The following is an 18727-nucleotide window of genomic DNA, read 5'->3' as shown; positions in this document are numbered from 1 at the left end:
TCCCGCTTTTTAAGCGCCTTCTTGCTGCAGAAGTCCTGTCCCGACCCCGGTCTAACTACTATTCTTTCTGTTGCAGGGGCAGTGGGGCGGGTTGGGGGGGCGCGCTCTGCCCCCTCTCTAACCGCTATTCCTCCATCAGTTGGGCCAATCAGTCCGTCCCAACGGTCATCTAACTTCTTTCTTGCTGCAGGAGCAGCTGGTTGCATCAGTTGCCAGGTCTGGGCTCCTGGCCGAGGTAGCGGGATCAAAATGAGCTATTTCGAGCCCCAGCGCGCGGCCCCCGGGGGGCCAGCCTGAACTGTTCATGCTCGCGCCCCCTGGCCGCTGCGCACCAGAGGCTGAGTCAGAGGCACAGAATTAGGCCCGGCCTGCTGGGGGACTGGGCCCAAGGCCTGACTGAGGATAAGGGTAGGGAGGGCCTGTTCTATGTCCTCCTGACATCCTGGCCAGGCTACCGCATTCTCCAGGAATCTGCTCCTAAAGACCTCCATCTGCGTCATCCTCAGAGCTGCCAGGGGGGAGGCAGTGGATTAAAGGGACTGGAAACTCTTCCGTGGGCCTCTTGGGTCCTGGGCCCCAATCACCACGCTGTGCTCCCCACACCCGCAAGGCTCCCCCTCCTCAGCCTTAGTTTCCTCTTCTGGAAATTGGGGAATCTTCATGTCACCTTCTTGACAGCATTTGCCAGGCATCCAGCAGGCGCTTAATAAATGGCCAAGTCATTGTTTGGGTTTCTAAATAAGGCTCTCCTAATGGCCGGGTCTGGCCACGGTCCCGGTGTCCCTGGGCAGCCCTCCGAGGGGCCGGCACAGGGCGCACTATAAATGAGCGGCTGCGCACGCAGGGGCACTGCAACGCGGAGGAGCAGGATGGAGATCCCTGTGCCTGTGCAGCCTTCTTGGCTGCGCCGCGCCTCGGCCCCGTTGCCCGGACTTTCGGCGCCCGGACGCCTCTTTGACCAGCGCTTCGGCGAGGGGCTGCTGGAGGCCGAGCTGGCTGCGCTCTGCCCCACCACGCTCGCCCCCTACTACCTGCGCGCACCCAGCGTGGCGCTGCCCGTCGCCCAGGTGCCAGGCCTGGGGAGGGGTGAACTCGACCACTTCCATTGCCAGGGGTCTGGGGCAGCCTGGGGTGGGAACATGTGAGAGAATGTTCGTTGGCCTTGGGCGGGGTGGAGAGTCCGCAGCTCCGAAGGGCTTCCGGAGTCAATGGGAATCTGAGGCCCGCACACTGCGGCGGGTGGGAGGTCCCCGTCGCTCTTAGGTGGGGGGCGGGGTGGGGGGGCTCTCAGCTCTCCAGAGAATGGAAGGCCTGGGTCACTCTAAGGGGAGTCTTGCTTACTCTGAAGGAGGCTGGTGATCCGGGAAATCTGGGGAAAAGGAGGCGGGCAGTGACTCCTGAGGGGAAGGAATGTTCTTAGTCTCGGGGAAGAGTTGAGAGACTGTGTGCGGTGGCCCGATATCTCCAGAAGAGGAGGGGAGAGGGCCCTGCGACTTGAGGAAGGGTTCCCGGCCACTCTGAAGTGGGGGAAGGCTACCAGTAGCTGCCGAGGTCCCGTGACTCGAGTGGGAGAGTAGGCAGAGGACCCTGGAGACGGGGGAAGGGGCATCTTGGCGAGTTTGGCGGGGCTGGCGGAGAAGGGACCCGGGGCTCTGAAGAGGGAGCTGGGGATTCAGTGCCCTGGGGGGCACGATGACTTCGGATTCGCTGACACCGGGGGAGGGCAGAGATTCCTGACCTTGCAGGGGAAGGGAGCCTCATCACTGCGGGGGAGAGGGCAATCCCAGATATTACAGGGGGAGGGCGTATCCCTGTTGTTTAGGGTGAAGAGGTCCTGGGTGACTCCCAGTAGGAGAGCTGACTGCTCAACTCCGGAGGCCAGAGTGAGCCGCGGCACGGAACCGACGGGGGTGGGGTCTCCCTGGGTGGGTCCTGGAGCCTGGCCCAGCCCCATGACAGTCCCGCCCGCGCCCGCTGCGCTCAGGTGCCGACGGACCCCGGCCACTTCTCGGTGCTGTTAGACGTGAAGCACTTCTCGCCGGAGGAAATTGCTGTCAAGGTGGTGGGCGAACACGTGGAGGTGCACGCGCGCCACGAGGAGCGCCCGGTGAGCCGCGGCGGGGGGCGGGGCTGGAGCGGGTACGCTCGCCGCCGGGCCGGAGGGGCGGGGCCGCTCAAGCCTCCCTCCCCTCCAGGATGAGCACGGATTCGTCGCGCGCGAGTTCCACCGTCGCTACCGCCTGCCGCCTGGCGTGGATCCGGCTGCCGTGACGTCCGCGCTGTCCCCCGAGGGCGTCCTGTCCATCCAGGCCGCACCAGCGTCGGCCCAGGCCCCACCGCCAGCCGCAGCCAAGTAGGCGGGTGGGCCGCGCCCGCACCCCGGGAGCCTCCTCAGGCTCCCTCTATTAAAGCCGATCTGACTCCGCCCAGCCAGATGTCCCAAGTGCGCCAAGGACTGTCCTCTCACCCACTCCTGGATTCTGCCCTGACCTCCATCCTGGACACTGCCTTGATAACCTAGACCCTTCCACTGACACCCTCGCTCTCACACCCCCTCCAGCTTTCCGACCCCACACCGACAACTCCCCGGCTTCCAGACCCTACCAGCACTACCCTAACCCTCAGCCGACAGTCTCAGCCCCACCGACCCACTTTCTTGGCATATAGCCCCACTTAAGACCCCTCCTCTACTTCCTTCTGAGTCCTCTACAAAGACATCCGGGTACTACATTTCCATCCCTTCCCTATTTTGACACCAAATTATGGTGTAGACAGCCCTCCCCCAACCCCAGGCCAGTCAGGCACAATCCCTCCACCCCCCAAACGTCCTGGACTGCACAGACCTCCCACTCCAGACCATCCAGGCCTGGTTCCCAAGACCCGATCCTTCCCCTGCAAGCAGACAGTCTACAACTGCCCCCTCCAGCCCATTTTCTGCCGTGAAACCCCAGCCAGCCACACCAGACTCTGGAACCCTTTTCCGACTGCCCCAACTCTTGGACACCAGGCCAACTAGAACACCCAACACCAAACTGTACAGACTCTCCCACCCCAACCTCCCCAGACTCTGCACGGATGTCCTAGGCCCCCTCCCCAACTCTAACCAGACCCCATCCCCCTAAGTCCCTTTGTCTTGACCCCCAAGTCTTCAACCAGATATCCTCGGCAACCCACCTCCCACCCTCCTCCTCTTCTCCTTCAAGACCCAACTGAGCACCCGCTCTGATTCCCCACAGCCTTTCTCCCTGCCACCACTCCCTTAGTCTTTCCCAGGCTTACTCTCCCAATAAATGTGCTAGAGCTCTGCCAACTGCTTTGTGCCTGGGCCAGGAAGGAGGGACTGGAGCAGACACCAGTGTGGAGTTGGGGGATGTTTACTGGTGTGGGGGGACCTGGGAACATCACTGTCGTTCGTACATCTCTCGTAGGATCTTCATGCTTTCTGAGTAACGAAGCTGGTTCCGATGAGAGGCCTCCTTCCACCTGGGGAGGCAGAGGGGAGACTCAGCAGTTGCAAAGGGCCCTACGAGGGGCAAGCAGGCTGGGGGACGCTCACCTCTGGCGGATGCGTTTCCAGCGCTGCATGTTGCGATAGATGAGTGTGGAGGGTGAGGGCTCGGGCTCAGAGGGCTGCATGGACAGACAGGCCAGGTTGAGTGGCCATTCCTGAGCCCCACCGCATGTGCCCCATAACTCTGGGCCAGCCTGGCATACTCACCTCATCGTCAGGGGTGCCCTGCATCTCAGGCTGCAGTGGAGATGGGATGCGGGATCTGCAGGCATCTCCGGGTGGCCCTGGGGGTGTGGGTGGCGGCAGCTTGTACACATCACGACTCTTGCTGTTGGTTACCTCTGAGCCCTGGGGACACAAGGGCCCCATGCCAGGCCCAAGAGAGTCAAAGCAGAGGGGCTGGGAATCCACATTCATCCCTCCTGCCTTTCCCAGCAACAAATGGCATGAGGGGCTTGCTAAGGGACTCAGACAGGAGGCATGTATGAAGGGCAGACACCTCAAGGGGGGTCAGATGGCTTATAGACTCCCATCCATTCCTGCCCAGCCCATCTGCTCCTCAAGGCCTGGTGGCCACTTCTGTCTGTACTAAGGACCCTTGTCTAGCCCCTCGGCTCTTGGGAACCCCTGATCTTGGAGGTCCACATCTAACTGTCCAGGGTAACCCTGTTCCCTGTCTCCCAGGCCAGGTGGTTATGTATGTCTTCCCTAGGGACTCTGATCCACACCCCAACCTAAGAGTGCACATCTGTGTGCCTAGCCTGATCCAGGATTCACGTGAGGGACCTGTGTCTGTCTATCCCACTAGCTTAGGGGCAGGATCCTTTGAGCCTATCCACCCACTGCCCTGGCACCAGGCTGCTGGGCTGGGGCCCACTACCCATCCCACCTCCTCATCCTCAGGCAGCGGGGGCAGGGGTGAGCTGGGAGAGCATTCACGCTCGCGCACAGAGGGGCTGTTGCGCATCCAGGCGCGGCAGATTGGGTACAGTGGCGTGTTCTCGCTGAACTGGGCCAAGTCCACGCTCCGGTCGAACAGCTTGATCACATATGTGTCTGGGAAGGTGGGGATGGGAGGTGTGTGAGCATCCTTGCAAAGCCCCTTGGCTCCTTACCGACCCTCTAGGGCCACTGTCTACTCACTGGATCGCTGCGGCCCTCCCTCAGCCAGCCCATCATCCATCTCCCTCCTCTTCTTCCTCCGCTGGTGGGGGAAGCGGGCAGATGGCCTGCGTAGGGAGAGGGAGTGTCAGGACTGGGGTAGGAGCTGGGAGCCTGTAGTCAGCTGGCTGGGACCCTGCCACCTTACCTTTTGCCAGTGGCTGCGATGGAGCAGTCCCTGTGGGGAAAGACAGTTGACCCTCAGACAAACGCCTGTGCAAAACCCTGCAGAGGGCACCCTGGGGATACTGGCATCAAACCTGAGATGCTCACATGAACCCCACTTGCCTCTTGGGCCTTTTGTCCCACCCATACCCATGGGGGTCTAGGTGGCAACCACGAGGGGACCTAAGCTTCTCCCGCCACAGGGTCTTTGTACAGGTGGAGTGGTCAGGGCGACGATGGAGGTAGCGCTGGGCTGAGCGGTCAGGGCTTGGATAAGGAAAGAAGTTACCAACCACGAACTCTCAGCTCCAAATCCAATCGGAAAAACTCACTTATTGTGGGTGTCTGAGGGTGTTTTCCCAGCTTCCTCATCCAGACGCTCCCTAGAGGCAGAAGAGATCTCTCAGCTCAGGGTTCCAGGGCCCCAGAGAAGGAAGGCACCGAGCAGCCTCCCCATTAAGCACCTTCCTCCCCAAGTCAGCCTGTGGGGTCCCACCCAATCCACCCAGGATCAGAGGGCCCAACCTGCCAGGGTGCCCGGCCCTGTGACCCCACGCTGGCCTACCTGTCCATGTGACTCTTCTCCAGCAGACACTGCAAGACAGCATCCAGTTGGTTCCGGGCTTTGGCCATCTCCAGCTCTGGGGCAAGAGAGGACCCAGCAGGAGTCAGCTCCCAGGCCCCAGCTAGGTGGGCAGCTGACTGGGCCAGGGAAGGGCATGCATGTCCTCTGCCCCGGCCAATCTCAGAGCCAGGCCCAGGCAGCCTGAAAGGGTGCAACAGGCAGAGATGGCTGGAGTGATGCCCAGAGCTCTGAGTTCCAGAGCTGTCCCACATGATCGCTTCTGTGACAGGAGGTAAGGCCAATCACCTTACCTTATGAGCCTTTTGGGTTTTAAAAAAATGTGTTTTAATATAATATAAATTTATTACAAAAAAATTGTATAGAGATGGAGTCTTAATGATATTGACCAAGCTGGTCTTGAACTCCTAGATTCAGGTGAGCCATCTCGGCTTCCCAAAGTGCTGGGATTACAGGTGTGAGCCACTGTGCCTGTCCCAGTGGCAAGGTTTAAATATGCTATATATTACAAATAATAACCCACTGAATTATCACAATAAGCCTTAGAGGTAGATGTGATTTTTTTTTTTTCTTGAAAAAGGATATCACGATGTTGTCCGGTTTTGAACTCCTGGGCTCAAGCGGTCCTGCTGTCTCAGCCTCCCAAGTAGCTGGGGCTATAGGCACATGCCATAGAGCCCAGCTCAGATAGATATGATTTTTATCCCTATTTTAAAGATGATGAAATTGAGGCACAGAGATGTTAGGCCACGTGCTCAAAGGCACACAGCAAAGAAATTGCAGAGCTGATGATTTGAACCCAGGCTGTCTGGTTCCAAAGCTGAAGTTATGAGACAGAGGCTCAACCTGAGTGCAGAATTTGGTTGAGGCAGTGGTATAATTTTATTTTAATTAATTAATGTATTTCTGTTTTGTGAGACGGAGTCTTGCTCTGTCACCCAGGCTGGAATGCAGTGGCATAATCTTGGCTCACTGCAACCTCCACCTCCCGGGTTCAAGTGATTCTCCTGCCTCAGCCTCCCAAATAGCTGGGATTACAGGCACCCGCCACCACGCCTGGTTAATTTTTGTATTTTTAGTAGAGATGGGGTCTTACCACATTGACCAGGCTGGTCTCAAACTCCTGACCTCAGTGATCTGCTGGCCTCAGGCTCCCAAAGTGCTTACAGGCGTGAGCCACCATGCCCGGCCAACAGTGGTATAATTTTAAATCTGAATTCAATCTGAATGAGCTGACATTTAAAAATTGGGAGATTTCTTTCTTTTCTTTTTTTGAGACGGAGTCTTGCTCTGTCTCCCAGGCTGGAGTGCAGTGGCGTGATCTCGGCTCACTGCAACCTCTGCCTCCTGAGTACAAGTGATTCTCCTGCCTCAGCCTCCCAAAGAACTGGGACTACAGGCGCGTGCCACCATGCTCAACTAATTTTTCTAGTTTTAGTACAGACAGGGTTTCACCATATTGACCAGGCTGATCTCAAACTCCTGACCTCATGATCCACCTGCCTCAGCCTCCCAAAGTGCTGGGATTACAGGCAGAAGCCACCGCACCCAGCCAAAATTGGGAGATTTCACCTAAAACATCCTGTTTGGGCTTTTTTTCCCCCTCAGGAAATGAGATCTAGGCCCACCTTCCTGCCCAGTTAGCCTGTGGCTGCCTCCTGTCATCACAGAACTTGAGGAAGTGATGATGTTACGCTGTCCTCCTACCTTTGAGAGGTGTTTGCTCTGCCTTTCTGACTGGTGGGAGCTCTGGCTCTAGTGCTCAGAGCCTGGAGGGGACACCTGGGAACTTGCCTGACCAGTCCAGGGACTTCCTGAGAAGCCCAGGAGACAGAGGGATTCAAACATAGCTCAGAGGAGAGACAGAGTGAGGGTGGGGAAGGGAGTAGCTGAGATTGCAGCAAAGCCTTGGGCAGATGCAGAGGGTACGGATCACGTCCACAACTCTCCTCAGGCCCAGCTTCTCTCCTGAACCCCCGACTTGGGCCTGAAGCCTCCCTCTCAAGGGTCGCCTCACTGTCCCCAAGTCCCTCCCTGTACCTCACCATGGATACCCCTCTCCCTCCCCTACCCAGCCCACCAACCCCATGGCCTGTCCACTAGGCCTCCTGAGTGTCTCTCCCACCCACCTCCTCCCTACTCTACCCATCCTGGTTCTGTCCTTTGCTCCCCCTGGGCTCCCTGCCTCAGTGTCCCCCTTCTGATACACCCTCCACAAGGCAGCCAGGGGAATCATCCTGAAAAATAACAAACCTGACCCTGATCTTCCCTTGCTTGGAAACTTCCATGACTCCACAGCACCCAGGTGTGGAGTCTGCACTCCTCAGCCTGGTACTCACAGGTGTACACCTTCCCTCACCATCATTTGTGGTCACACCCACTTCTCTTTTCTTTTCTTTCTTTCTTTTCTTTTCTTTTTTTTTTTTTTTTTTGAGACAGGGTCTCAATCTATCACCCAGGCTGGAGTGCAGTGGTGTGATCTCAGCTCACTGCAACCTCCACCTCCCCGGCTCCAGCGATCCTCCTGCCTCAGCCTCCTGAGTAGCTGGGACTACAGGCTTGTGCCACCACACCTGGCTAATTTTTTTTTTTTTTTTGTATTTTTTATAGAGACAGCGTTTCGCCATGTTGCCCAGGCTGGTCTCAAACTCCTGACCTCAAGTGATCTGCCAGCCTCGGCCTCCCAAAGTGTTGGGATTACAGGTGTGAGCCACCGCACCCAGCCTCCCACTTTGTTTTAATAACACTTTTGCCATGGGACATCCTACATCATTTCACTATTATCTTTCTGTCTAAATTCTGCACCCCTCCCACTGCCCTTACCATGCCAGGCCTGGGATCCGGTCAGCTCCGCCCCAACCCAAAATTATCTCCTCTTTCTAAGCTTCAGTTTCCCCATTGACCACAATTCCTATTTTCTAGGATTACTGGAATATAGTGACTGTGAGGATTAAGAGTGCCTGTACTTCAGGTTCACAGCAAGATGTGTGACTTTGATCACTGCTGGAAATGGGGAAACTGAGGGGAAGCCAAGAAAAGAGAACTTCTCGGCTGGGCGCGGGGACTCACGCCTGTAATCTCAGCACTTTGGGAGGTTAAGGCGGGAGGATTGCTTGAGACCAGGAGTTCGAGACCAGCCTGGGCAATATAGCGATACTCCGTCTCTATTTAAATATTTTAAAAATTTAAATTAAAAAAAAGAGGAAAGAAAAGGGCCCTTCTCAGAGTTACCGGCTCAGGATTCCCCATGTGTTACCACGCACGTCATTGCCTGAGCCACCCCATTCAATCTCAAAGCGACTTCAAGCGCAGACCGGGAGGGTGTGAAGGTGGCAGGCAACGCTCGCTGCCTGATACAGCGATTGTCAGGTGGGCTGCAGGGAAAAGTGCAGTCCCCTTTCCGCGATACTCCCTTCCACCGGGACTCCACACCCTGTCAACCCGATGGTGCCGACAGGCCCCCGACGTCAGGGTCCTCACCTGATTTCTCCACTTTCACCTTCACAGGGAACATGGTTTGGGTCCGGGATCTGGCTAGCTGGGTCAGAGGCGCCCCAAAGGGCCTAGGGTCACAAGTCAAGGCGGGAGGCGGGCGGGGACAGTTCAAAGATGAGCTTCGTGGGCCACTGGTCCTCCGCCTTTGGTTGTGTCCAGCCTGGACCGTGGCCACCACCCTTCTGTGGGCGGGCCCCTTCGGCAGTAGCTTGTTTCTATTAGTTATTGCAGCCGTCAATCTCGCATCCTGACCAATTGAGAGCTGCCTCCGTAGTCTCCCAGCTTTAGGTCCCACCCACCTAGGGCTTTGCTTCCGGAAACAAACCATCGACCACCTAGCTTCCTGGGAGGTGTAGTTCCAGCTTCCCAGACTCACCCTGAGTAACAGCGCCTGCGCCGCGCGGGGCACGGTGGGAAGCAAAGGATTAGGGCATCGCGAGGCTTCCCGGGACTTGTAGTGTGAGAAGGGTTGAGCAACACCAAGTTAGCTCTTTACCGGATTTAACCAACCGTTGGGGTCCCTTCATCCCTAAGAGGAAGACTAATGTAAAATAACGTTGGGTTCCCTCTCACTGAGCACTCGCTAGGTGCCAGGTACCTGTTAATCTCTTTGCAGGTACAACTTCATTCGTTTTGCAAATACTTATTAGTGTGTCGGACACTCTTCTAGGCATTGGAGACACCTCGAGGAACAGAATAGACAAAAATCCCTAGGCTAATGGAGCTTATCTTTTAAAGGATGGAAGATAAACAGTAAACAAGTAAATTTTAAGTGAAATGTAATAGGAGAAAGAATATAGTCTGGGCGGGGCATGGTGGCTCACACCTGTAAATCCCAGCTCTTTGGGAGGCCTAGGCAGGCAGATCACCTGTGACCAGGAGTTCGAGACCAGCCTGGCCAACATGGTGAAACCCCGTCTTTACTAAAAATACAAAAATTAGCCGGGCATGGTGGCATGCGCCTGTAATCCCAGCTACTCGAGAGGATGAGGCAGGAGAATCGCTTGAATCCGGGAGGCAGAGGTTGCAGTGAGCTGAGATCGGACCTCTGCACTCCAGCCTGGGTGACAGAGCAAGACTCCATCTAGAAAAACAAACAGACAACAACAACAAACCCCTCTCCCCCTCCAAAAAAAACCCACAAAAAAAGTGTAGCCTGAAAGGGACATAGGAATATCAAGGTGGTGATTGAATTTTAAATAAGATGGATGGTCAAGGAAGGATTCTCTGAGAAATCTCTTGACTATTTTTATTTTTGCAGCCAACACTTCCTTCAGAAAACGGGAAACTTCCATTTGTCACACGTCTTGGTCCAGATAAATCCCAGGAAGTAGCATCATGATCTACACTTCTGATGAGAATACTGCAGCCCACAGTAGGAAAGTTATATTTTTGAATTCACGACTACCAGTACAGGATAACAGCCCCTAGAAATGGAAGCACTAGGCCGATCCTACCACTGCACTCCAGCCTGGGTGACAGAGCAAGACTGTGTCTCAAAAAAAAAAAAAAAAAAGAAAAAAGAAAAAGAAATGGAAGCACTATTCCTTTCTTAGTTTCTCATCTAATAGTTTCCTGAGCAGGAAAGTTCCTAGTTCAGAAGATTATGAGTAGTATTCACTGTAAAAAATGTACATCATGTCTAAATACTAAGCCTCGTACCAAGCTCTCAACAGATGTTTTTAAATATTAATAATCACTTATGCCTCAACCTCTAAAAGATCCCAGGAAGTCAGTATCGAAAGTTAGGGTCCTTTATTGGGGGATGTCAGCAGAGAACGTGGGGCATGAAAACAAGTCTTAGGAGTTTGAGAAGGGGCTCCCAGAACAGGCTCCTCTGCTCTAAGGAGCCTGTCCTGGGAGAATGAGCAGGGACCCAGTAGGTGCAGAAGTTGTCAGGGGGTGCCCAGGGGTATGGTGAAGGAGAGGTAGTCCCCAAGGGCACCCCAGCGGGGCCGGTAGATCTGGAAGATGGTGATCCAGGAGGTGAGCACTATCACCCAGAAGAGGAAGCCCACAGCTGAGCGCCAGACATCTGTCATGGGAAACAGAAGCTGGAAGGGTTGGCCTCCGGCTGCTCTCCGGACTTCCCTAGACCAGCCTTCCCTTCTCACCCAGAGCCCCAACAGTTTGGATCCTCCATTGTCCCTTCCCACCAAGACTCCCCGCTTCTCCTTCTCCCCTGCCACTGGCCTCCCTCTTCTGTGCTCTAGACTCACAGCCTTTGATTTGGCTCTGTTCTGTGTAGGCTGGGACAAGGAAGGCCTCTCGGAAGAACCAGAAGATGTTGACCAACCAGAGAAAAGGCAGGAAAGCAAACCCCCCTAGGGAGAAAGAAAAACAAACAAACAAACCCCAAAACCTCATAAGGCAATGAAGATCTTCTCCAACTCCCACCCAGATCTATTTGGAAGAAACTCTCCCACACCCAAGTTCAAATGGAGATTTCTGTTGTCAGGGACTCAGGAATCTGGCTCCTCTTTGGGATCCAGGAATCTGATTCCTCAACCATCTCTTTCGCAGGACCCAAGAGTCCAGGCCCTCAATCCCCCTCCTCTCTTGGGATCCAGAAATTGAGGCCCCAGCTTCCTCATTCCTCAGGACCCAGGCCCTCCCCGCTCAAATCCAGGAGTCGGCGTTCGCAGGTCCTTCATCTCTTAGACTTAAGAATCCAGGCCCCGAGGCCCTCTTCCCTCGGGTGCTCTAGTCCAGTCCCCTCTCTTCTCCTGGGACCCTAGCGATCTGCCTTACCCAGGTAGTACTTCCGGCACAGGTTCAATTTCTCCTCATTGGACACTCGCTCCAGGTTCATAGCTGCGCTGGGGCCGGGTCGTCCCAAGGGTCTGCGGGGCAAGACCCAAGCCTTGACCCTAAGTAACAAATGCAAGGATCACGAACAACCACGCCCCTATTACAACAAATCAGAGATAAATGTAAAGGTCGGTTTGCTGAAAGCAGGGCATCCCCACCCCCACTAGTAAGCTGGCTGGATTAAAGAGCTCTTTATATTTACTAGGGTGGGCGAAACGACCCCCAACTCACCAGGAGAGCTCACTTCCTCCGGCTGGGATGCCTTAGCTACTTTCAGTTATGGACGTTTGCGCGAGATGCCCCAGGTTTCCCTGGAGATTGTAGTCTTCTTTGGGCGAGGCAACACTGCACGCATGCGCTGTTAAAAGAACTCCTACCGGGGAGTCTACGGGGAGGGCGCGCGCCTCCCACGCGCAAGCGCCCTGGGGCGTTTCCGAGCGCTTGGTAAGCGCCTGGAGAGGGCAACGAACTACACTTCCCAGTGCTCCTAAGCAACGGAAGTGACGTAAGAGCAGCCAGACCTGGAGGGCTTGGGTAAAAATGGCTGAATATTTAGCTTCGATATTCGGGACTGAGAAGGACAAGTGAGAACGGGCGCTGGGAGTGGACTCTCGGGGGGTCGGGGCCAGGGTACTGGGGTCCTGGGTGGTGGGGCGGTGTTTCTGGGGTGCCCAGCTTCCCCGGCCCTCGGTTCACCTTTGTCTTTGCACCTCTTCCAGGGTTAACTGCTCTTTTTACTTTAAGATCGGGGCCTGCCGGCACGGGGACCGGTGCTCCCGGCTTCACAACAAGTCGACATTCAGCCAGGTGAGACCCGGCACGGAGCCTCGGGGGTTAACGGCTCCCTGGCCCCTTCCCCTTCTGGGGTCGTCGTCACCATGTCCCGCCTATTCCGGGTTCCTGAGGCCCTCCCCACCGCCCGGCTTTTTTTCTCATTGGACCTTTCTGCAGGCTCCTCCCACCAGCCTTCGTGCCCGTTTCCCGGGAACTTGGTCGCGCCCCCATGCGTACACGCTACACACGGCGGCTGTTCATCTTTGCCAGTCCCTTCCATCCCGCTGTTCATCCTTGCCAGTCCCCTCCATCCCTTTTCTGGTTTCTTAGGGGCAAAGGATCGCCGATGCACTCATGATGCTTAGGCTGGGGTGTAAGGTTCCACCCCCAACCTTCATGCCTCACTCTCTGTTCATGCAGCCCTGCCCTCTGAGCTCAGGCCCCGCCCCTTTTAAATTCTGTGCAGACCATAGTGCTGCTCAGCCTGTACCGGAATCCACAGAACGCAGCCCAAACTGCAGACGGATCACACTGTGAGTAAGGGACCAGGCCTGGGGGCAAGGTGAACAGCCCCCAGTAAGCTACACTCTGATTCCACCCTGCCCGCCCCCCCAGGTCATGTGAGCGACGTGGAGGTGCAGGAGCACTATGATAGCTTCTTCGAGGTGAGGGTTGGTAGGGGCAGGTGGGGTTTCTTGTGGGAGCTCAGCTGAGTTCCTCCCCGTCTTCCACAGGAGGTGTTCACAGAACTGCAGGAGAAGTATGGGGAGATTGAAGAGATGAATGTGTGCGACAACCTTGGGGACCACCTCGTGGGCAACGTCTATGTCAAGGTGCTTGCTGTCCCCCACTTAGGGCCCAGAAGTGGAGGCGTTTCAATGCCTGATGGTGGCCACTGTAGGCTCTCAGCTTGAATTTCATCACTAAATCCAGTCCACCCCCAGAGCGGCTAATGAGTCCCCTGAAGATCTCTGAGTTCTCCTGCTGACCCTGACTGACATTTCCTGCAGTTCCGGAGGGAGGAGGATGGACAGTGGGCCGTGGCTGAACTCAATAACCGCTGGTTCAACGGGCAGGCTGTGCACGTTGAGCTGTCTCCTGTCACTGACTTCCGGGAGTCATGCTGTCGCCAGTATGAGATGGGGTATGGTAGTTCAAGGGTGGGATGGGCACTTGGAATAGCAGACTTTGAATGCGTGGTAGGGGCTGTCAGTGACAATGGCTTCCTCCATCTCTCTACCCTCTATGCACGGAATGTACCCGAGGTGGCTTCTGCAACTTCATGCATCTGCAGCCCATTTCCCAGAACCTCCAGAGGCAGCTCTATGGGCGGGGACCCAGGCGCAGGTACCTCAGGACCAGCCTGCTATGTCTCCTCATGTCCTAAGGCCCCTATATCCTCAGATAAGCCTGACCCTAAGCCCCAGTAACAACGTTCCCAAGAATCTTTTTTTTTTTTTTTTTTTTTTGAGATGGAGCCTCACTCTGTTGCCCAGGCTGGAGTGCATTGCCACCATCTTGGTTCACGGCAACTTCCGCCTCCCGGGTTCAAGCAATTCTCTGCCTCAGCCTCCCAAATAGCTGGGATTACAGGCACCTGCCACCATGCCCGGCTAATTTTTGTGTTTTTAGTAGAGATGGGGTTTCACCATCTTGGCCAGGCTGGTCTGAACTCCTAACCTCGTGATCCACCTGCCTCACCCTCCCAAAGTGCTGGGATTACAGGCGTGAGCCACCACTCCCGGCTGACTGTTTTTTTTTTTTTTTGAGACGGAGTTTTGCTCTTCTTCCGCAGGCTGGAGTGCAAAGGCGCGGTCTTGGCTCAGTGCAACCTCTGCCTCCCAGGTTCAAGCAATTCTCCTTTCTCAGCCTCCCAAGTAGCTGGGATTATAGGCACCTGCCACCATGCCTGGCTAATTTTTGTATTTTTAGTAGAGATGGGGTTTCACCACGTTGGCCAGCCTGGTCTCGAACTCCGGACCTCAGGTAATCCACCCATCTCGGCCTCCCAAAGTGTGGGGATTACAGGCGTGAACCACTGCGCCCGGTCATTCCCAAGACTCTTATACCCTAAGAGTACTTCTGAGCTCCATCTGGAGACCAGTACCTAAATCCCAATCCCCAAACCAGCCTGAACCCCTAATCCACGACCAGCCTGGATTGCCACCCCTGATACTGGCCACTGAGTTCCCCTGATACTGGCCACTGAGGTCGTGTCTTAGAACTCTAGTTATTTCAGCACCCTCCTGCCTCATCCCAGAGCAGAGAGGCAGGCCTGCAGGATCTCTGCACCACTCCTCAGGGTTCTAACATAACTCTCAACACTCCTATTCCCAGGTCGCCCCCGAGGTTCCATACTGGCCACCATCCCCGAGAGAGGAACCATCGGTGTTCCCCTGATCACCGGCATGGCCGCTTCTGAGGCACTGGCCCCCTTACCCTTCACCCCCGACAGGGACAGATGTTCCTGGCAGGACCTCTCCTCAAAGCCCCCTTCACTCTCCTGCCCCATCCTTCCCAGGCTCCCGGGCTCCATAATGTAATCTGTTCAGCATGGAGACCTTCTTCTACTGCCCCTGTCTTAATAAAGCTGCGTGTTTCACTTCGGCATCAACTTGCTTTTGCTGTGGTTTGGCATTTCCCTCCACCCACACATGTGACGAAAAGGGGAAACAAGACTGGGTCCCGGCCACAACTTCAGCTGAGGAACTTGGCACGGCCAGCTTGGGACCCAGGACCCTAACGGTAATGGTAGGGTGGGGACACCTTTGTGCTGAAAACCTTAGCACCTCCATCTGAGGCTTATTCAAGGGGGAGAGACCTGGTTGTGGCAGGTGGGAGGAGCCCTAGCCCCAAGGAGATTAGGATTCAAAGGTGAGGTGAGGTGCTGGGAGGTGGTCTCCAGCCAGTATGGGGCTGACTCCTCTGTGCCTGCCGAATTGTGATGGGAGTTAGTAATGCCTTACACTTAAACACTGAGTTTACTGTATGTGAGGTGCTGTTTTCAGCACTTTAGTTTGTTTTTGTTTTTGTTTTTTTTAAGGAGTTTCATTCTTGTTGCCCAGGCTGGAGTGCAATGGCACAATCTCAGCTCACTGCAGCCTCCACTTCCCAGGTTCAAGCAATTCTGCCTCAGCCTCCCAAGTAGCTGGGATTTACAGGCATGCGCTACCACGCCCGGCTAATTTTGTATTTTTAATAGAGACAAGGTTTCACCATGTACGCCAGGCTGGTTTTGAACTACTGACCTCAGGTGATCCACCCACCTGGGCCTCCCAAAGTGTTGGGATTACAGGCATGAGCCACTGCGCCCGGCGGCCAGTTTTTTTTGTTTTTAGAGATGAGGTCTTGCTGTGTTGCCCAGGCTGGTCTGTAATTCATGGCTCAAGCAATCCTCCTACCTCGGCCTCCCTAGTAGCAGGGACTACAGACGTGAGCCACTGCACTTGGCAAAGTGCTTTGCTGTTTTTTTTTTTTTTTTTTTTTGTAAAGATGGGGTTTCATTTTGTTGTCCAGGCTGATCTCTCGAACTCCTGGGCTCAAGTGATCCTCCTGTCTTGGCCTCCCAAAGTGTTGGGATTACAGGCATGAGCCACGACACCCAGCCCCTGCTTTACTTCTAATAACGGTTCTAATTCTCCACAATAACCCTATGAGACAGGTGCTATTATTGTCTTATTTTAGGGATGGAAAAGGGAGGGTGGGTGGGTGAGGAAATGGCAGAGGTGGGATATGCATTCTTGCAATCTAGATCCGCAGCCCTGTTAGTCCCCTAGTGGCCTTGTGGGCTTCTCTGATAACCGGCTCAGTTGGGGGATGAGGGCTTGGGGGTAGATTCCCGGCTTCCGAAGAGGCGTGAGAATTCTGTTCCCCGCGTCCTTTCTTCTGCCCGATTTCCCCGGAAAGTGTAGCAGAGGCGCTGTGTTTGGAAGTCCCGCTATCACGGCCCCCCCAGATGGGGCCTGGACGATGCCTCCTGACGGCCTTGTTGCTTCTGGCCCTGGCGCCACCGCCGGAAGCCTCCCAGTACTGCGGCCGCCTTGAATACTGGAACCCAGACAACAAGTGCTGCAGCAGCTGCCTGCAACGCTTCGGGCCGCCCCCCTGCCCGGGTGAGAATCCGAGACTGAGCCTTGCTTGGGCGGAGCTTGCAGGTGATAGGGAGCGGGGAAGGGGCGAGGTCTGTGGGCTACGGGCCAGAGAGGCTTGCTTAGGGGTCTAAGCGGTGGGCCTTATGCAGATCAGACAGGGATGGCAGGCAGATCCTGTGCAGACAGTGCGGGCTACCGTAGGGCAACAGCGAAGGGATATGGCTGGAGAGGCGGGATAGGGGCCGCGTGGAAAGGGTGGGCTTTATGTAGAGAAGCCGGGAGTGGGCGGAGCTTCGTGCAGAGCAGGCTGGAGGGGGGTGAAAAGGCGAGCCCGGAGAAAAGTGACAAGACCGGGGCGCACGCTAATAGGCTGGAAGCGTCCTGGAGGGGCGGGGCACGCTGGGATAGGGCGAAGGGAGAGGGCGTTGCCTGCGCAGGGGCGGGCTAGGCGGCCGCACTGGAGCGCAGCTTTCCCGCTAGACTACGAGTTCCGGGAAAACTGCGGACTCAATGACCAAGGCGATTTCGTAACGCCCCCGTTCCGAGAGTGTTCTTCTGGGCAGTGCAACCCCGACGGCGCGGAGCTATGTAGCCCCTGCGGCGGCGGAGCCGTGACCCCTACTCCCGCCGCGGGCGGGGGCAGAACCCCGTGGCGCTGCAGAGAGGTGCAGATGGGACTCCCGGCCGGGCAAGGGCGTGCCGGAGGTGGGGGGCCTAGATGTAGGCAGCCGGCGTAGCACCACGTAAGGGGTGGGGCCGTGGTTTCGGGAGGTGGCTGGCCTGCGGGGATCGGGAGGTCCTAGGTTAAGGTAGTTGGGCCTTCCGGGGCCCAACTACCTTATCAGATACCGTATCAGATGGGATGTGGGCCCATTAAAGGATATAAAGTTGGGAGGTTTGGGAGCGGGCAGGAGTGGAGTGTGGCCTCCAGCTTTACTCCAACCCCTTATCCCCAGAGGCCGGTCCCTGCCAAGGGGCACTGTCCCCTCACACCTGGAAACCCAGGCGCCCCCAGCTCCCAGGAGCGCAGCTCACCAGCAAGTTCCATTGCCTGGAGGACCCCTGAGCCTGTCCCTCAGCAGGCCTGGCCGAATTTCCTTCCGCTCGTGGTGCTGCTGGTCCTGCTCCTGACCTTGGCGGTGATAGCGATCCTCCTGTTTATTCTGCTCTGGCATCTCTGCTGGCCCAAGGAGAAAGCCGACCCCTATCCCTATCCTGGCTTGGTCTGCGGAGTCCCCAACACCCACACCCCTTCCTCCTCGCATCTGTCCTCCCCAGGCGCCCTGGAGACAGGGGACACATGGAAGGAGGCCTCACTACTTCCACTCCTGAGCAGGGGTTAGTCCTGGAGGAGCCCCGGGGCAGGGAAGGTGGACTGGACGCCCGCTCTTCCGCGCCTTTACCCTTCCCCTTTCTTCCAGAACTGTCCAGTCTGGCGTCACAACCCCTGTCTCGCCTCCTGGATGAGCTGGAGGTGCTGGAAGAGCTGATTGTACTGCTGGACCCTGAGCCTGGGCCAGGTGGGGGCATGGCCCATGGCACTACTCGACACCTGGCCGCAAGATATGGGCTGCCTGCTGCCTGGTCCACCTTTGCCTATTCGCTGAGGCCGAGTCGCTCGCCGCTGCGGGCTCTGATTGAGATGGTGGTGGCAAGGGAGCCCTCTGCCTCCCTGGGCCAGCTTGGCACACACCTCGCCCAGCTAGGGCGGGCAGATGCATTGCGGGTGCTGTCCAAGCTTGGCTCATCTGGGGTTTGCTGGGCTTAACACCCAATAAAGAACTTTGCTGACTACTAAGCCCAGTATACAATTAGCACTGAAGTACTTCTTGAAGTACAATCCTAATTGGGCAGAGACCCAACAGATATCCTCACTGCTCTTCGCCCTAGAAGGGTCTATTCCAACATACACACAGGGCCACATGTGGGAGGGCTGACCCTAGGTGCCTCTGGGCCACCAGAATCCCCTCTGGGAAACAACCCTGCTACAGACACTTGCTGTGTGGTGTTGTTCTGAAGCCATAACAGACCCCATGACTGACTTCTAATTCTGAATGATGGCCTCACCTACCTGTTGAGGCTGATGAACTTCCTTGGGTCATGATGGGTGGGTGTGTAGAAGTGGGGTTCCTACCT

General features: G+C 56.1%; 5 protein-coding genes across 20 annotated transcripts; 3 read left to right on the top strand and 2 right to left on the bottom strand.

Annotated features, from left to right (window-relative positions):
• Positions 1–11: 11 nt before the first annotated feature.
• HSPB6 (heat shock protein family B (small) member 6) lies at positions 12–3310 on the top strand. Its single transcript, XM_019015592.4, has 3 exons — positions 12–1067; positions 1985–2107; positions 2196–3310. Exons 1-3 carry the CDS (start codon positions 825–827, stop codon positions 2355–2357), a joined length of 528 nt encoding a protein of 175 aa, XP_018871137.1. The 5' UTR covers positions 12–824; the 3' UTR covers positions 2358–3310.
• Positions 3311–3358: 48 nt separating this feature from the next.
• Positions 3359–9293, bottom strand: LIN37 (lin-37 DREAM MuvB core complex component). The gene is made up of 9 exons (XM_004060537.3): positions 8901–9293; positions 5403–5478; positions 5170–5220; positions 4821–4850; positions 4655–4740; positions 4401–4567; positions 3719–3859; positions 3557–3630; positions 3359–3483 (listed from the first exon to the last, which is right to left on the bottom strand). The coding sequence occupies exons 1-9, from the start codon at positions 9241–9243 to the stop codon at positions 3402–3404; spliced, it is 1050 nt and encodes a 349-aa protein (XP_004060585.1). The 5' UTR covers positions 9244–9293; the 3' UTR covers positions 3359–3401.
• Positions 9294–10655: 1362 nt separating this feature from the next.
• Positions 10656–12095, bottom strand: PSENEN (presenilin enhancer, gamma-secretase subunit). 3 transcript variants are annotated; one of them, XM_063701264.1, is made up of 5 exons: positions 11958–12095; positions 11667–11785; positions 11135–11239; positions 10788–10950; positions 10656–10746 (listed from the first exon to the last, which is right to left on the bottom strand). In XM_063701264.1, exons 2-4 carry the CDS (start codon positions 11725–11727, stop codon positions 10811–10813), a joined length of 306 nt encoding a protein of 101 aa, XP_063557334.1. In that variant the 5' UTR covers positions 11728–11785; positions 11958–12095; the 3' UTR covers positions 10656–10746; positions 10788–10810. The 3 variants fall into 3 exon arrangements, with proteins under 3 accessions (XP_063557334.1, XP_004060588.1, XP_004060587.1); XM_004060540.4 differs by having other exon boundaries at positions 10656–10950; XM_004060539.5 differs by having other exon boundaries at positions 10656–10950; positions 11667–11823; positions 11958–12087.
• A 63-nt stretch (positions 12096–12158) lies between these two features.
• Positions 12159–15114, top strand: U2AF1L4 (U2 small nuclear RNA auxiliary factor 1 like 4). Of its 12 annotated transcripts, none has more exons than XM_055369044.1 (10): positions 12159–12310; positions 12446–12533; positions 12967–13033; positions 13116–13165; positions 13235–13333; positions 13511–13644; positions 13766–13847; positions 14296–14345; positions 14436–14486; positions 14838–15114. In XM_055369044.1, exons 1-10 carry the CDS (start codon positions 12267–12269, stop codon positions 14920–14922), a joined length of 750 nt encoding a protein of 249 aa, XP_055225019.1. In that variant the 5' UTR covers positions 12159–12266; the 3' UTR covers positions 14923–15114. The 12 variants fall into 12 exon arrangements, 11 of the variants coding, with proteins under 11 accessions (XP_055225019.1, XP_055225018.1, XP_055225016.1 ...); XM_055369043.1 differs by having other exon boundaries at positions 14433–14486; XR_008673732.2 differs by having other exon boundaries at positions 13511–13847; positions 14433–14486; positions 14838–14882.
• Positions 15115–15187: 73 nt separating this feature from the next.
• On the top strand, positions 15188–18389 carry IGFLR1 (IGF like family receptor 1). 3 transcript variants are annotated; one of them, XM_004060543.4, is made up of 5 exons: positions 15188–15245; positions 16412–16612; positions 17072–17256; positions 17548–17929; positions 18013–18389. In XM_004060543.4, the coding sequence occupies exons 2-5, from the start codon at positions 16456–16458 to the stop codon at positions 18357–18359; spliced, it is 1071 nt and encodes a 356-aa protein (XP_004060591.1). In that variant the 5' UTR covers positions 15188–15245; positions 16412–16455; the 3' UTR covers positions 18360–18389. The 3 variants fall into 3 exon arrangements, with proteins under 3 accessions (XP_004060591.1, XP_018871129.1, XP_055225013.1); XM_019015584.4 differs by having other exon boundaries at positions 16407–16612; XM_055369038.2 differs by lacking the exons at positions 15188–15245; positions 18013–18389 and having other exon boundaries at positions 16217–16612; positions 17870–17923.
• The last annotated feature ends 338 nt before the right edge of the window (positions 18390–18727 follow it).

Source organism: Gorilla gorilla, chromosome 20 (assembly GCF_029281585.2).
Source record: "Gorilla gorilla gorilla isolate KB3781 chromosome 20, NHGRI_mGorGor1-v2.1_pri, whole genome shotgun sequence".
NCBI lineage: Eukaryota > Metazoa > Chordata > Mammalia > Primates > Hominidae > Gorilla > Gorilla gorilla.
This window is presented reverse-complemented; position numbering and strand designations above follow the sequence as displayed.

Excerpts from the sequence above, each read along its gene's own strand:
- PSENEN (XM_004060540.4), bottom strand. The coding sequence starts at position 11,727 with ATGAACCTGGAGCGAGTGTCCAATGAGGAGAAATTGAACCTGTGCCGG. Across the intron at positions 11,240-11,666 it reads GTGCCGGAAGTACTACCTGG|GGGGGTTTGCTTTCCTGCCT; the intron begins GTAAGGCAGATC and ends CTTTCTCCCTAG. Across the intron at positions 10,951-11,134 it reads ACAGAGCCAAATCAAAGGCT|ATGTCTGGCGCTCAGCTGTG; the intron begins GTGAGTCTAGAG and ends TTCCCATGACAG.
- HSPB6 (XM_019015592.4), top strand. The coding sequence starts at position 825 with ATGAGCGGCTGCGCACGCAGGGGCACTGCAACGCGGAGGAGCAGGATG. Across the intron at positions 1,068-1,984 it reads TGGCGCTGCCCGTCGCCCAG|GTGCCGACGGACCCCGGCCA; the intron begins GTGCCAGGCCTG and ends CGCTGCGCTCAG. Across the intron at positions 2,108-2,195 it reads CGCGCCACGAGGAGCGCCCG|GATGAGCACGGATTCGTCGC; the intron begins GTGAGCCGCGGC and ends CCTCCCCTCCAG.
- IGFLR1 (XM_004060543.4), top strand. The coding sequence starts at position 16,456 with ATGGGGCCTGGACGATGCCTCCTGACGGCCTTGTTGCTTCTGGCCCTG. Across the intron at positions 16,613-17,071 it reads CGGGCCGCCCCCCTGCCCGG|ACTACGAGTTCCGGGAAAAC; the intron begins GTGAGAATCCGA and ends CTTTCCCGCTAG. Across the intron at positions 17,257-17,547 it reads CCCCGTGGCGCTGCAGAGAG|AGGCCGGTCCCTGCCAAGGG; the intron begins GTGCAGATGGGA and ends CCTTATCCCCAG.
- U2AF1L4 (XM_019015586.4), top strand. The coding sequence starts at position 12,267 with ATGGCTGAATATTTAGCTTCGATATTCGGGACTGAGAAGGACAA. Across the intron at positions 12,534-12,966 it reads ACAAGTCGACATTCAGCCAG|ACCATAGTGCTGCTCAGCCT; the intron begins GTGAGACCCGGC and ends AATTCTGTGCAG. Across the intron at positions 13,334-13,510 it reads TGGGCAACGTCTATGTCAAG|TTCCGGAGGGAGGAGGATGG; the intron begins GTGCTTGCTGTC and ends CATTTCCTGCAG.
- LIN37 (XM_004060537.3), bottom strand. The coding sequence starts at position 9,243 with ATGGTTTGTTTCCGGAAGCAAAGCCCTAGGTGGGTGGGACCTAAAGCT. Across the intron at positions 5,221-5,402 it reads GAGAAGAGTCACATGGACAG|GGAGCGTCTGGATGAGGAAG; the intron begins GTAGGCCAGCGT and ends TTCTGCCTCTAG. Across the intron at positions 4,741-4,820 it reads ATCGCAGCCACTGGCAAAAG|GCCATCTGCCCGCTTCCCCC; the intron begins GTAAGGTGGCAG and ends CTCCCTACGCAG.